General features: G+C 39.4%; 1 protein-coding gene across 3 annotated transcripts; it reads right to left on the reverse strand.

The window, feature by feature from the left end:
- Positions 1-1694: 1694 nt before the first annotated feature.
- On the reverse strand, positions 1695-9716 carry LOC104231628 (eukaryotic translation initiation factor 4G). 3 transcript variants are annotated; one of them, XM_009784651.2, is made up of 12 exons: positions 9561-9716; positions 9141-9372; positions 8904-9019; positions 8546-8713; positions 8298-8371; positions 8142-8198; positions 7370-7977; positions 7198-7276; positions 6651-7079; positions 3502-6578; positions 2229-2423; positions 1695-2137 (listed from the first exon to the last, which is right to left on the reverse strand). In XM_009784651.2, the coding sequence occupies exons 2-12, from the start codon at positions 9320-9322 to the stop codon at positions 1807-1809; spliced, it is 5316 nt and encodes a 1771-aa protein (XP_009782953.1). In that variant the 5' UTR covers positions 9323-9372; positions 9561-9716; the 3' UTR covers positions 1695-1806. The 3 variants fall into 3 exon arrangements, with proteins under 3 accessions (XP_009782953.1, XP_070022090.1, XP_009782951.1); XM_070165989.1 differs by having other exon boundaries at positions 7198-7977; XM_009784649.2 differs by having other exon boundaries at positions 7198-7977; positions 9141-9368; positions 9561-9648.
- Positions 9717-13378: the final 3662 nt, after the last annotated feature.

Below are 13378 nucleotides of genomic sequence, written 5' to 3' on the forward strand. Positions count from 1 at the left end.
TGCACCAGTATTTGCAAATGACTGAGAATTTGCACCAATGCATATATACAAACACATTTGCCAAACATGGGGTTTTGAAATTCGTCCCGTTACAACCAACCATATCATGAAGTAACCAAAAAAGTTCAAGATTGCACCTATAGCAAGAACTGCCCAAGGTGGTATAATTTCCATAATTAAACCAGCAATTATGGCTAAGTTTCCCAGTTACAAAGACGCTCTAGAGCTGAAGTTTTTGTCTTTGTGACTAGGAAACTTCAGCTATAGAGCTGAAGTTATTTAGTTCATTGTATGTTTATTATCCCAAATGACACTCTTTTCACATAATTTTTACCTGGATTCTTTTACTGCAATTGTTATGACCCAGTTCTCAGTTCATTTTCTTTTCAATGAAACGATGACATAATATACAAACCTGAAGTTCATCATCCAGGAGTAAAAGCTAGATAGAAAACAAGCTTCTGGTGCAATATCTCGCCTTCACAAACGGTAGCAATCACACAATGTCACGTGGAAATCATTTAAGCATGAGATTTTGTAAACAAAGTCAACCTATTGCACCTTTTAGCAAAAAAAAAACATATTGCACCAGCAGATCATCTTTTCTCTAGTGTATTAGACTAGTAGACTAGATAGAAAATAGAAGCAGAAGAAAGAAGGAGGAGAAAGGGGGCTGAAGTTATTTAAAAAGTGGGTACAAGTTAAAAAAAAATTAAAAAATGGGTATAGGTTAAATGGGGGCAACCAAATAGTACGCCCAACCAAATAGGACGCCCCGTGCAATTTTTACTGTAAAAGGGATATGGATCAGTTGACGTGAAGCTTCACCATACAACCAGTTAACCACAATTAAACAGCATAACCACATTTCTCCAAAAAGTTTTAACTTATATATACTGTTACCTATAACGCAAGTTACCTACTTTATAGGTTAAGACACTTGTACTGTGAAACTTTTTCTAACATTACACCAATGTATATAAGTTAGATCTTTTCAAAACGCTCCCAAGAGTGGCCTACATCTCTACATAACATGGGTCATAGTCTCATAGATCGAGCAACCAGGAGGCCTTTGACCCATAAAGACTCTACAATGAGACCCTTAACTGAAATTAAATTGGCTAAAGTATCAGCTGTCCAAACGACTTGGTATTACAGGACCCAATAGTCTATGCTCCATTATCCACTTTAGCCAAACATAATAAGTATGCTTTACGGTTCCCTGATCGATATTTGCAGCTTGCCTACAAATGTTTTGTAGAATGGCAGAAGTCTTTTTTTTTCCCTATTCATAAGAAAGCGAGTTTATAGAGAAAGGTCTAAAGCATATAAGAGTTGAGGGGACCGACTTTAACTTGGTTCTTTGTTGTAATTCATACCTAAACTTCTTAGATTGCAACATGTTGGTTCATAACGTAAAGAAACTAATGTGATCTCCAATAAAAGATTTAAGTTTTAAGGCTTACCCATGATACAACAACCCAAAAAAAATTCTCCCTACTGAAGTACAAAACTAAGGAAAGCATATTACTTCCTCAACTTCAAGTGTGGCCCTTTCCAAGTTGTGTCCCTTCTCCTTAAAAGTTCTTATTTTCTAAACTTGATAATGGTGGACACTGGAAGTGGCCAAGATATTAAACAAATTCATTCACCCTATTTGCTATTGCAGTTCCACTAAATAATACTAAAAAACATGCAAGGATATAAACCCTTATATTAATCACCATTTAAATATATCTGCAAAATTAAAAATGTGCCCTAAAAACTAGACATGAATCTCTACCAAGATACAATCCTCCCTGTTACCTAAATAAATTTGTCTAGTTTCAATTGCTTGTTAGAACCTGGAGGCCGGAAGTTCTCTAGCCGCATAGTAGAACTTCTGCAGATTTCCAACACGACGGACTCACCTTTTTCTAGCTTGATTACCTCCAAAGCACTCCCAAGAACTTCAGCGGCAAGCCCTATTTCCACAAGGCGTCCTTCCTCTTCCCCACCTTTGTATATCAAATGCCCAATTTCATTAAATGGTAGCACATTTTCCAGTATGACCTTTGCAAAGATGCGACCAAGAAATTCCGCTGCTCTAGGGGCATCATTGACTGCGTCCTCCAAGGTAACCAGAACGGATTCAAACCTGACAGAATAAACACAAACATAAAGTTAACCAGAGACTTCAAGTGGTTTGAAGTTGTACTTGTGTTTTACAGGAAAACACAGCTGCCTACCCTTTAACAAGCTGATCTTGACTTATTGTCACATCTTGAGATTTAGCTAGACTGATGAGAAGCTTTGCCAAATGATCCCTCTCCATATCCTTCCTCTCGAAAGAGTCTGTGACCCAAATTGAAATCATTGATGGATAGAAGTTGGGTGCATTCAGGTCTTTTACACACAAAGCAACCTCTTTCTCATCTTTCGCACTGAAATGAAAAGGCTCAAGTTAATTAAAATAAGCTGAATTAAGTCACAATATACTGCACAAAACTACGTACCAAAACAACGGGTGTAGAAACAATGCTACATTTATTGTTCACGACTAGGGTATTAGGAGAACCAACACTTTGCTACAAGATGAGAAGTTTAAGATGAAAAATACTAAAAGAGCTTATGTTTTTTAAGTATGAGATCTTATTACCAGAAATTATAAGTTTCAATTTCCCTATTAAAATAGGAGACAGACAAGTTGGATAGTTAGAAGGTACATGTTCTCAAACAGTGGGTGGATTCTTCTAATACACCAACTCTCAGTCAACAAAATACCGAAGTTCCTCGTGCGTCAAACTGCCAAGAAAGCACACCAACCCAAACAATGATCACAGCTTTTCTAAGTTGTCACTGCAAATGCTTTTGCAGATATCCTGAAAATCAATTGTCAAGCCTGAATTTCAAACTTAACATTGCACTCCTTTTTGGTTGGTGAATGGCTCTTTTAGATTATCATGGTTTACAACATAAATAATGACTACTCAACAACAAACTACTTGAGGTTGGCAATTGGAAGAGGTCTTCCTCGAGATCTTTAATTGCCGAAACGTAAATATAAGACCACACTTCCTAAAGGTTCAGAAGGTCATGATGAAATCTTGAATAAGTCAGCTAAGTAAAAAGGGCAGCCCTCTGCACAAAGCATCCCGCATTCACGCAGAGTCGGGGTGTGATGTAGACAACCTAACCTAACATAAGCATTAGTGGTTGTTTCCATGGCTCGAACTCATGACTTATAGGTCACACGGAGACAACTTTACCGTTGCTCCAAGGCTCCCCTTCAAAATCTTCAGCTAAGTGAAAACAGCTCAAGACTGACACCCAGTGTTGCACCAAAATCTTCAGCGTAATAGAAGCAACCTTCTGTAAACAGTTCTAGAATGATACTTATTTTAAGTGAATAAAAGAAACCATTCTACGATAGTGTCTGCACTGCACATGAGCCATAGCCGGACCAATACCAGTATAATGCAAGTAAATAATAATCAGGCAAAAAGTTAGTCAAGAAAGTACCTGTAGAATTCCTTGATAGCAGCCATAGACAAGTCCCGCAGACGTTCTTCTGACCAAATCTTCTCAGAAGGAACATTCTGTGTGGAAGTTGGTCCTCCACTTCTCACAGGTGGTGAAGCAGGCCGAGAAGTATCAAATCCACGATCCCTACTCCCATAAGTCAAGTTCCTTTCTGGAGCACTTGCTTGATCATGTTGACTATAAAATCGATCAGGCATATATTTGGGCGTAAGCTCCTCTCTTGAAGCATAAGGGGCCCGTTCGGGCAAAGAACCATAGCCATTTTGGGCATGTACCATCCTTCGAGAATCTCCAAAATTTGGCACGTTATCAGTGAATGGAATGCTTGGCGCGGCAGGTTGGCCCCTAGAAGACATTCCCTTTGCAAGACCACCTTGGGGCCCAAGTGTGATTGGATCATCACCAAGAGGCCTCTGTGTCAGGGGAAGTGATAATGTCCTATTATCGAAAGAATGTCTCTCATCCACCCGTACGTCCTGCATGCCAAAGCCACGGACCTGTGGAGACATAGGACGGAAACCACCCATCTGAGAGCCTGGAGAAGACAACATACTCCCTCTTGGAGCAAAATCCATTGGTTGACCCCTTCTAGTAGAACCTCCCAAACTAGGAGTACGAGCAAGCCTAGTAGTTTGTGCATGTCGTTCTTGGGCAGCATCCCTATGCACTTCCTCGATCTTCTTAGGCCCTTCAACTTTTCTCCTTTGCTGCCATTTGTTTTTTCTTAGATCAATTGAATCCTTCAACATAAACCTCACCCTAGAAGAAAGTTTCATGTTATTTGATAACTTTTCCATCATATCGAAGTATGCATCCATATGTTCCTTTGCTTTGGCGTGATCTATCATCTCCCCAATTGTACTCATCAACTTACACAAAGCTTCAATATTCTCCTCGTCAGGATTATGATAGTCACCTAACAACTTCTTGATGCACTCGTGCATAATTCTTTCTGTCAACATTCTCTTCTTATAAAGTTCTCCGATCAGTCTGATATTCCCCAACATTCGTCGTCGTGCTTTGACTCTTTTTTCCTCCCTCTCCTCTGCTGACAGTTTTACTTCGCCTTCCTCGTTGGTCACATTGGCTTCTTGTTCTTCTCTTTCTCCTCTTTCAAACTCTTCCTGACATTTGTTCAGAAGTAACCTCTTAAAAGTGATTTTTTCATTGTCTACGCTCAGATCAGGCAACTCTGCCGCTAGGTGCTGACAGAAGTTGGCATACATCTCACAAAAAGTTGGTTCCATCAAAGCTTTATCAAATATTTGAGAAATTACACCATTGAGCGTCACAACATTGTCAATATTGACCTCTTGGACTTGCTGGAATAATTTTTCGAAGTTCTGGGGAGTTAGCTTATTTAAGATAGCTTTCAGTTGTCTCTGTTTGGCTTGTTCCTCGTCTGTTATTTTACCTACTTCATACTTTCTTTCAGCTTTGTGCATAATCTGTGCTGGTGTCTGAGGAGAAGGCATTAAACCCTTTTGGAAAGCAGTTCCACGCTGCCACCTGTCAGCATCAACCCCATTTCTCTGGACTCCACCATGAGGGCCCATAGATTGCATTGGTCCAGACAGTATACCCCCGGCATACTGAATAGGCATCGGCGCTCGAGGGTGTCTCAAAACACCATAATTGCCACCTGGTCCAGGTCGAAATCCCATAACATTTCCCCCATAAACAAGGTCCGGCTGTATATCTCGCCCAGGCATAAGAGGCCCAGGCACCTTACTCCATTTATCTCCATCCCCAATGCCACCTCCGCGGCGTTCACGATGTCCACTAGATGGCCTATCGAGAGCTCTTCCAGGACTAGGGCAAGGCTCACGGGAAACACTGATATTTGCATTTATCAAAATATCAGCTATATCAGAAGGAACTTGAAAACCCTCAGGAATATCAATACATTGTTCGGCAAATTTAAGTAAGAAATCTCTTGAATATTTCTTGGTTGTCATACCATCACCGTCTTCACCATCAACTTGCTTCCCATGCTCTGGAGCAGCTTCTAGTTTAGGAGTAGATATATCTGCGGCATCCTCCCAATCATCTGGCTCTGCTTTAACCTCACCAACCTTCTTAGTTGATGTAAGATCTTCCTGAGGCGCATCATCAGATAGAGGCTTCGAGTTATTCTTAGAAGTGATTTCGCCGGCTTCGACAGATGGAGCAAGTTCATCTTTTTTCTCTGGACCCTTATAAGCCATATAGAGATCAGAAGTAGCGCCAGCAGCATCTGCTTTCTTGTACAAGTCTTTCATTTTCTTCTTTCCCCTAGCCGCAGTAACCTTAGGCACATTGAAATCCACCAGAGATTTCTCCTTGACACTAGACGACGACTTAGCTACACCGGTATTATCAGTTTCAGTTTCTGTATTTTCATCTTCACACTTCGAAGTGGCCTCATCAGAATTCTTAACCAAATTAGAGGCACATTCCTGACTTACTACAGCTGATTCTGTCACAGCAGCTTCTTCAGGGTCTGCAATATCTGATGCCTGATCATCATGAGCTGATAGACCTATTGCTGACGTGCAAGCCTCAGTATCTGTAAAATTCTGATTACAAGTGAATGATTTTATGCTATCAGCCATGCTATCAACTCCAGTTGAACCGGCAGATGCATTTGTATCTTCCTCTCCAGTTTCTGGCTTACGGCTCTCAACGTTGGCATTTGTGGCTTTCTCCAGAGATCCCTCTTCGGTCAGGCCAGACACCTCGACAGATTTTACCAGAAGAGATCCAGAAGATGGCTTCGAGATATTATTCTCACCCTGTTCGCCAACCTCAGGCAATGTTACTTCATATCTATCCCCAGTTTTAGGTACTGGCTTACCTGCATCCAGATTTCTGGAATCCAAAAGTTCAGGTGAAACTTCTTTTCCACTATCTCCAGTAATGCAGGTTTTCAATTCAACGGACTCCGAAGGAGAAAGATTTTCCCTACTGTTTCCCACTGCAGCAGTGCCCAATGAAGCAGCAGTCTTGACCTCAACGGGTCCAGTTAGTGGATACTGGGATGGGGGACTGGAAACTGAGGTAGATTTCCCAAGAGCCTGCAAAACTTTCGGTCATAAGTAGGATCGAGCTAGTACAGTACATTCAAAGAAGTATGCAAAGTCAAATACCTTATCCTGCATAGTCACCTGTCCTCTTATTACTTGTTTTTTCTGTTGATCTTCGATGGGTTCAAGGCCGCCAAGTGTTTCAGTTGTTGCATCTACACTACTATCTGTAATTACAGATACTGAAGGCTCACTGGGAGCCTGAGAGGTCAATGACGATACACCAGCTGCTGGGCTCTGCTCTGAGATAGAATCAGCCACTTTAATAGATTGTATGTTTGCTACAGGCCTTGATGCAGATTTTGAAGCATTGCCAATCTTTGACTGTGTGGAGGAGCTCTGATGTATAGTGTCCATGTCTTTTTGAGGGTGAGCTGAATCTCCTCCAGGAGGCTTCGAAAGTCTCACTTGATCTTTTCCAAAAGCAGCTGAACTGACAGACGGTAATTGCTCTTTTTCTGGATGTGTTCCAGCAGCCGGTTTCACTGTCACCTAAAGTTGATTTGCATGAACAAGATAATATTATGTTGTGAGCATATACGAAGTTCAATTGTAAGCCAAAGAAAAATTAAGATAGAAAAGTCCACACAGGACTTGAGCTTTGACTAACCTGACTAAAAAGCCTTGGTGGCTGAGAACTCTGAGGGTTATTGAGAGGGAGTGAACTTGGAGCTTGAAAGTAAACAGAACTGGAATTATAAGAATTAGGATAATAGTTAATAGGATGACCAGGAGGAAATGATGCAATAGGCTGTGATTGAGGTGGCATATTAGGATGTGACCTCGAACCAGGAGTCCCATCAAGCCTCAATTCTTCATGAGTTTCTGGATGAGTAATCTTCACAGTTTTACGTGCACCTAGATACTTTCCTGCCTGCTGTTGAGGAAACTGTGACGGCATATTCATTCCCATGTTCCCCAACTGCGGAGGTAGTTGAGGTCCCATTCCTGATGAAAAATTCAGGCCCTGCCCCTGATGCATCATCCCTTGAGACTGCATTGGGTGGGGTTGAAGACCTGAGACAAACATTGGCTGCTGCATAGGCGGAGTGCCAATCGGCAGATGCATCGGCATTGGCAATGATGTAGCAGACATGGAATGAGATGGAATTTGTGGCCCAGGGCCACCAAATTGAACAGGAACTTGTGGTGGCTTGTGAAATGGGATTTGCATGTGCATTCCGGGCATGGGATGTGCAGAAGGCTTTTGAGTTTGGGTCACTGAGGGTGGAGCTGAAACTTGTACATCTCTTTTGGGTTTGGCGGCCACACCATGAGACTCGCCAGGATTAGACTGGTTCCGGGGTCCTGCATCCTTTCTTGGCATTGGCTGGTTGGACGTAGATGGAGTTGGCAATGAAGGTATAGCTTTTGAAGTGTCACTGCGAGCCTGCAAATTAATGAAGGAGGAATCAGAGACATAAGCAACTTAGAGAGGTCGTGAATAGCTTGGTCCATGGGCAACAATAACAAAGTGCTTAAATGCCAAGCTCTGTAATCAGATCAGGTAGCAGTTATATTACAATCAGAGACAAAAGAAGACGAATCAAAAACCTGGGCTCTTTTCTGCTCATCCAAATTAGGTGGAGCTGAGCTCGTCCGTGCAGGTATCTATAAACATTGTAAAAGCATATCCCTCCACAATTAGGGCGAAAGTTTTCAAACTAACCAAAAAGGAAAAATACCATCTATCGTGGAGTCTAGAGATACCTGCAGTACATTCATGACACCAGGACTTATGGATCCAAATTGAAGTGGAAATGACCTAGATGCATCTCCGGAAGCTAGAACATCAGAAAGTAATATCATTCAATAGTTGGAAGTACAACTATAACAGAGATACAATACATAAGAAGTATCACCAATATTACTACACAGTACACACCAAACCACCACCAAACCCCCCCCCCCCCAAAAAAAAGAGTACAAATAGACACATAAAAAGCCTAAGAAGATACTTTTTGCAGGAGTGACAGGTGCAGTCGACTCAGAGGTTGATGCAGCAACATTAGAAGTTGGAGCTCTTGGCACTGCTCGGGTGATCTTTTGAGTTGAAGCATCAGTCTGCTTAACAGGAGCACCCGGAACAGGTGCATTCGCACTAGTAACAGGTACATCTGATGCTCCTGCAACAATAAATTAACTGCATTACTTAACTTAGTGGAATTGAAGTAAAAACAAATACTAGTAACACATTCTGTTGCACCAAACTACACAGCGTTGACTTTAAACCTATACAGACCATCGTAGCCTTCAAAACAAACTACTTCACAACCCTAATACACATGCAAACAAAATTATAATCAATTGACATACCGTGCAATGCTTGTTGTTGTTGGTGATGAGCACCATTCTGATGAGAATCCGATCCAGCACTAGCACCACTTACCCTATGTTGCCCTCCTTGTGCATTATTATACTTCTTGTTGAAACTAACAGCACCAAACAAAAATGGAAATCAAAGAATCACCAATAAATACTGGGAGAAAAACCCTAGTTTTCTACAAAAATAACAAAATTCAGAGATGACTCAGCAACAAACGGAAAACCCACCTTCTATTAGAAGATAGAGAGGGATTGGTGGTGGAAGAAACAGGGGGGGCGGCGCCGCTGCCACCGCCACCACCACCACTTCCTTTATTACCGCCGCGGTGCTGATTAAAGCTACCGGATCGGCCGGTTCTCCTGTACTGAGAAGACTCGCGAGTGTCAGCCCTTGATTGATTGTGGGACATAAATCCAGACCCTCAAAAACCGCTTTATTCTGTGTTTTTCCAATTTCTATCTACAATACAACAGATCCACCAATCAATTCAGCAAAAAAATCAAAACTTGCATAAAAATTCAATACTAACATCTCTATGAGAAAATCACAGAAAACACTTCAATACAAAGCCAAATAATTGAGCTTTTCACCCAACTCACCAATCAACAAACCCTAGAAACAGTGATAGTCAGTTACAGTAGTTTTACCTGAAAAGAAGAGTGGCGAAATTAGGGTTTCAATGAGAGTGGCGATTGGTGAGAACCATGACCACACTGCTAACGAAAAGGAAGGAGGAGGAGGAGAAGAAGAAGAATGAGAGGAAAAGGAAAAGGGTGCGTGTTGTATTCTGAGCGTTTATGTGGGGGGGTTTTTTTTTCCGGGCAAGCGAAAAGTTTTATTAGAGAGAGAAACTACAGGGATTATTAAACACTTAACGAATAAATGGGAAATTTATCTGATGGTAAAAAAAGATGGAATATTTATATTTAATTTCTTTTTTTTTTTTTAGTTCTTAAAACTTGATTGACCTAGGTTGGTTGGGACTTGGCAACAATACTAACCACCTCCCAGAAAACATATGTACTCAAAAGTCACACAATTCAAATTATAAAATTTATCTTGGTTAAGTAATAATAGAAAGAACACACATAAATTAATCATGATTAAATGATAAAATTTAGGTAAAAGAATATGTCAAGCATCTATTAATTTAATTTTGACTGTGCATAAAAGTTTATCCTTATATACATACACTAAAGCACTAGTTCATTTGGTAGGAAAGTAAGTTATGCAAAAGTTGATAATGTATGAATTGTTATACAAAGATTAAAAATATTTAATTTATAATGTATGGATTAGGAAGGAATACATTGTAATGTAAGGATTATTTCTTATTAGATATTTGATCTATTGTATACCAAAAAACTAACATGTAGTAGCGTATACTTTATTTATTTTTAACAAAATTATTTACTATAGGAAAGTAAATTTTGTCATTTTTGTAGTTTTAATCCACGTATTATTAATATATGTACTCGTATTCCACATAACTTTTTGTGTGTGGAGTATTACTTATGCAAAAAAGGCCAAATATGAACCAAACATTATATTAACAAGGCTATATGTGTAAGAGGAAACCAAATATTATATTAACAACGATGTATGTGTAAGAAGAAATCAAACATTATAAATAAAAAAATAGTAAATTGTACCGGAAGATTATTTCTTCTTTTTATTTCTCTTTTGCAACCAAATGATACCTAAGTGCATGATATAGGTATTTTAAGGTTGTATGTGTAAGAGGAAACCAAACATTATTTAAAAAAAAATAGTAAATTGTAACGGAAGATTATTTCTTCTTTTTATTTCTTTTTTGCAACCAAATGATACCTAAGTGCGTGATATAGGTATTTTAAGTAAGTTTCTAACTTGATAATAGTTAATTAATATATATTCTTATATTAATTTATTATATAATTATGGTCAGCTAACATGATTTGGTGTATCCAACAATATTGAGTGAAATTTTTTGGTGAAACTAATGAGTATCTCTTTCTCACAAAAATCGAACATATAGTAACTATTCATTAAATAGCACTTCTTTAATTGTTGTTTTTAGAAATATTTAATACACAAGTATTATATTTTATAGTAATGTTTTACATATAAATTAAAAATACAGTGTTTTTTCGTCATAAAAATACAGTGTTTTTTCGTCATAAAAATACGGTATCCAAATTTACAAAAAAATTATTAAATGCATAAGGCATTGATGATCCGATCCTATCAGTTTTCCGGTAACACAGTTGATAAACTTCCTCCTTCTACTGGCGCTGTGGAAAATGTCAAAGTGTGCCACCACAAATTACAGTTTGTCTTTCTAAATAGAAAAGAAAAAAAATACAAAATTTTCTTCTCTTATTTGGTTTATTATAAGGAATGAAAGTAGAAAAAAATATTGATAAAACTTTAATTTTGGCCCTACTTCTTTCTTAACGTACTTTAATTTTGGCCCTACTTCTTTCTTAACGTCCCTTCTATATGTTGAGTTAAACACAATGTTTTACCTAACGATCCTTTCTCGTCCTTTTTTTCATGAGATGTGGTGACGTTTTGAGTTTCAACTTCAAATATTAAAATTATTTTTAAAATGAATAATTTACCTTCTTTCAATAAATTTTACTTGATATGAATTTGAATTAGTCAGAACAATAAATTTTTCATATCAAATAATTAAATCGGAGCCAAAAGAATCACGGTACTTTTTGTTTTATACATAACTACAAAAAAAATTCTATATTATCGTTGCGGCGTTGTTAAAAGTATTTTATCTTATCATTGTTCTTATGCAACATCACTTGAGAATCTAGAGATAGTAGAGAAATATCTTATAAAGTATACAAGTTACGTTACTATTTTGCTACAACTCTTTTCATTTGATATTGAGCAGAACCTCAAGCTTTGAGATCTCAACACATGTATTGCATCTAAATGATATGTAACGATCCGGCCGGTCGTTTTATGAGTTACTGCTCCGTTTCCTCCATTTCTGCTTCTTTATGTTTTGTTCAGCTTCATTTCATCGTGTCGTGTTGATTGGTTCGGGTTCGGAGTAGTTTTGGAGTGATATGAGACACTTAGTCGCTTAAGTTGGCCATTTAGTTGGAAAAGTCAACTAGAAGTTGACTTGTGTGTAAACGATCTCGGAATTTTGTTTTATGGCTCGGATAGCTTCGTGAGGTGATTTGGGACTTAGGAGCGCGATCGAAATATATTTTGGAGGCCCGTGGTAGATTTAGGCTTGAATTGGCGAAATTGAAATTTTGGCATTTTTCGGTTGGTAGTGAAAATTTCGATATCGGGGTCGGAATAGAATTCCGGAAATTGGAGTAGTTCTGCTATGTCATTTGGGACGTGTATGCAAAATTTCAGGTCATTCGAAGGAAGTTTTGATAGGCTTTTTGATCGTTTGCGGGATTCAGAAGTTTTGGAAAACCTTAAGCTTGAATCCGAGGGCGTTTTGATGATTCGATGTTGTTTTGAGTGTTCTAAAGGTTGGTATAAGTTTGAACAGTGATTTGTGACTTGTTTGTATTTTTGGATGAGGCCCTGAGGGCCTCGGGATGATTTCGGTTGGTTATCGGAAAGTTTGGCAATTTGAGAGTGCAGCTGAAGCTGTTGGTTCTGTCGTAACCGCACATGCAGTTAAAGGACCGCAGGTGCGACGTCCGCAAGAGCGAGGGAGCAACCGCAGATGCGGCCACAAGTGAAAAGGCAGAAGTCGCAGGTGCGGAAGAAGGAACGCACATGCGTGACCGCAGGTGCGGGTACGGAGTCGCAAATTCGGTTCCAGGGCAATAAGTGAAAATCGCATATGCGGTTGGTTAGACCGTAGAAGCGGTACCGCAGAAGCGAGAAAAGGACCGCAGGTGCGGAATCCCTGGGTCAGAAAGTATATAAGCTCCCCTTCATGAAACTTGGGTTGTTTTCCACCATTTTTATCCAGAGTTTAAACTTTTTGGAGGGTTTTGAAGAGAGAATCAGGGAGGGTTCCATTAAGTGAGTTTCTTGAATCTAAAGCTCGATTCTATGTTGATTTTCAGTTGTTTAAGAATGAAATTTATGAGATTAACAGTGAAAAATTAGGGAAGTTAGGGCTTGAAATTGGAGAGGTAAAATTGGGGATTTGAGGAGCCATTTGAGGTCCGATTTTGATGCTTTTGGTATGTATGAACTCGTGGGAGGATAAGGATTCTATTTCATTACTCTACTTTCAAATATATGAAAACGGTTAGGGCTGAGTTCCCCGATTTTCACTAAAATGCCTGAGTGGCTGTGAGGTTAATGACTGAGAGAGAGGTCGAGGACCTGATGGTGAAGATGATATTTATATATATGGATCGGGTTGCACGCCGCAGCGATGTGTATTGAATTGGGCTGCACGCCGCAGCGATATGACGCTTGGGTTGTAGGAGCCCCTTCGGAGTCTGTACACCCCTAGTGAGCGTAGTCGACTATATATTAT

This window comes from Nicotiana sylvestris, chromosome 1, assembly GCF_000393655.2.
Source record: "Nicotiana sylvestris chromosome 1, ASM39365v2, whole genome shotgun sequence".
NCBI classification, from domain to species: Eukaryota; Viridiplantae; Streptophyta; class Magnoliopsida; order Solanales; family Solanaceae; genus Nicotiana; species Nicotiana sylvestris.

What these genes read in the sequence shown, in the direction of transcription:
- LOC104231628 (XM_070165989.1), bottom strand. Translation starts at nt 9,322, where the DNA reads ATGTCCCACAATCAATCAAGGGCTGACACTCGCGAGTCTTCTCAGTAC. An exon ending in GCTATCAAGGAATTCTACAG is followed by an intron (nt 2,424 to 3,501) that starts GTACTTTCTTGA and finishes TTTTCATTTCAG; the next exon opens with TGCGAAAGATGAGAAAGAGG. An exon ending in CAAGATCAGCTTGTTAAAGG is followed by an intron (nt 2,138 to 2,228) that starts GTAGGCAGCTGT and finishes TTATTCTGTCAG; the next exon opens with GTTTGAATCCGTTCTGGTTA.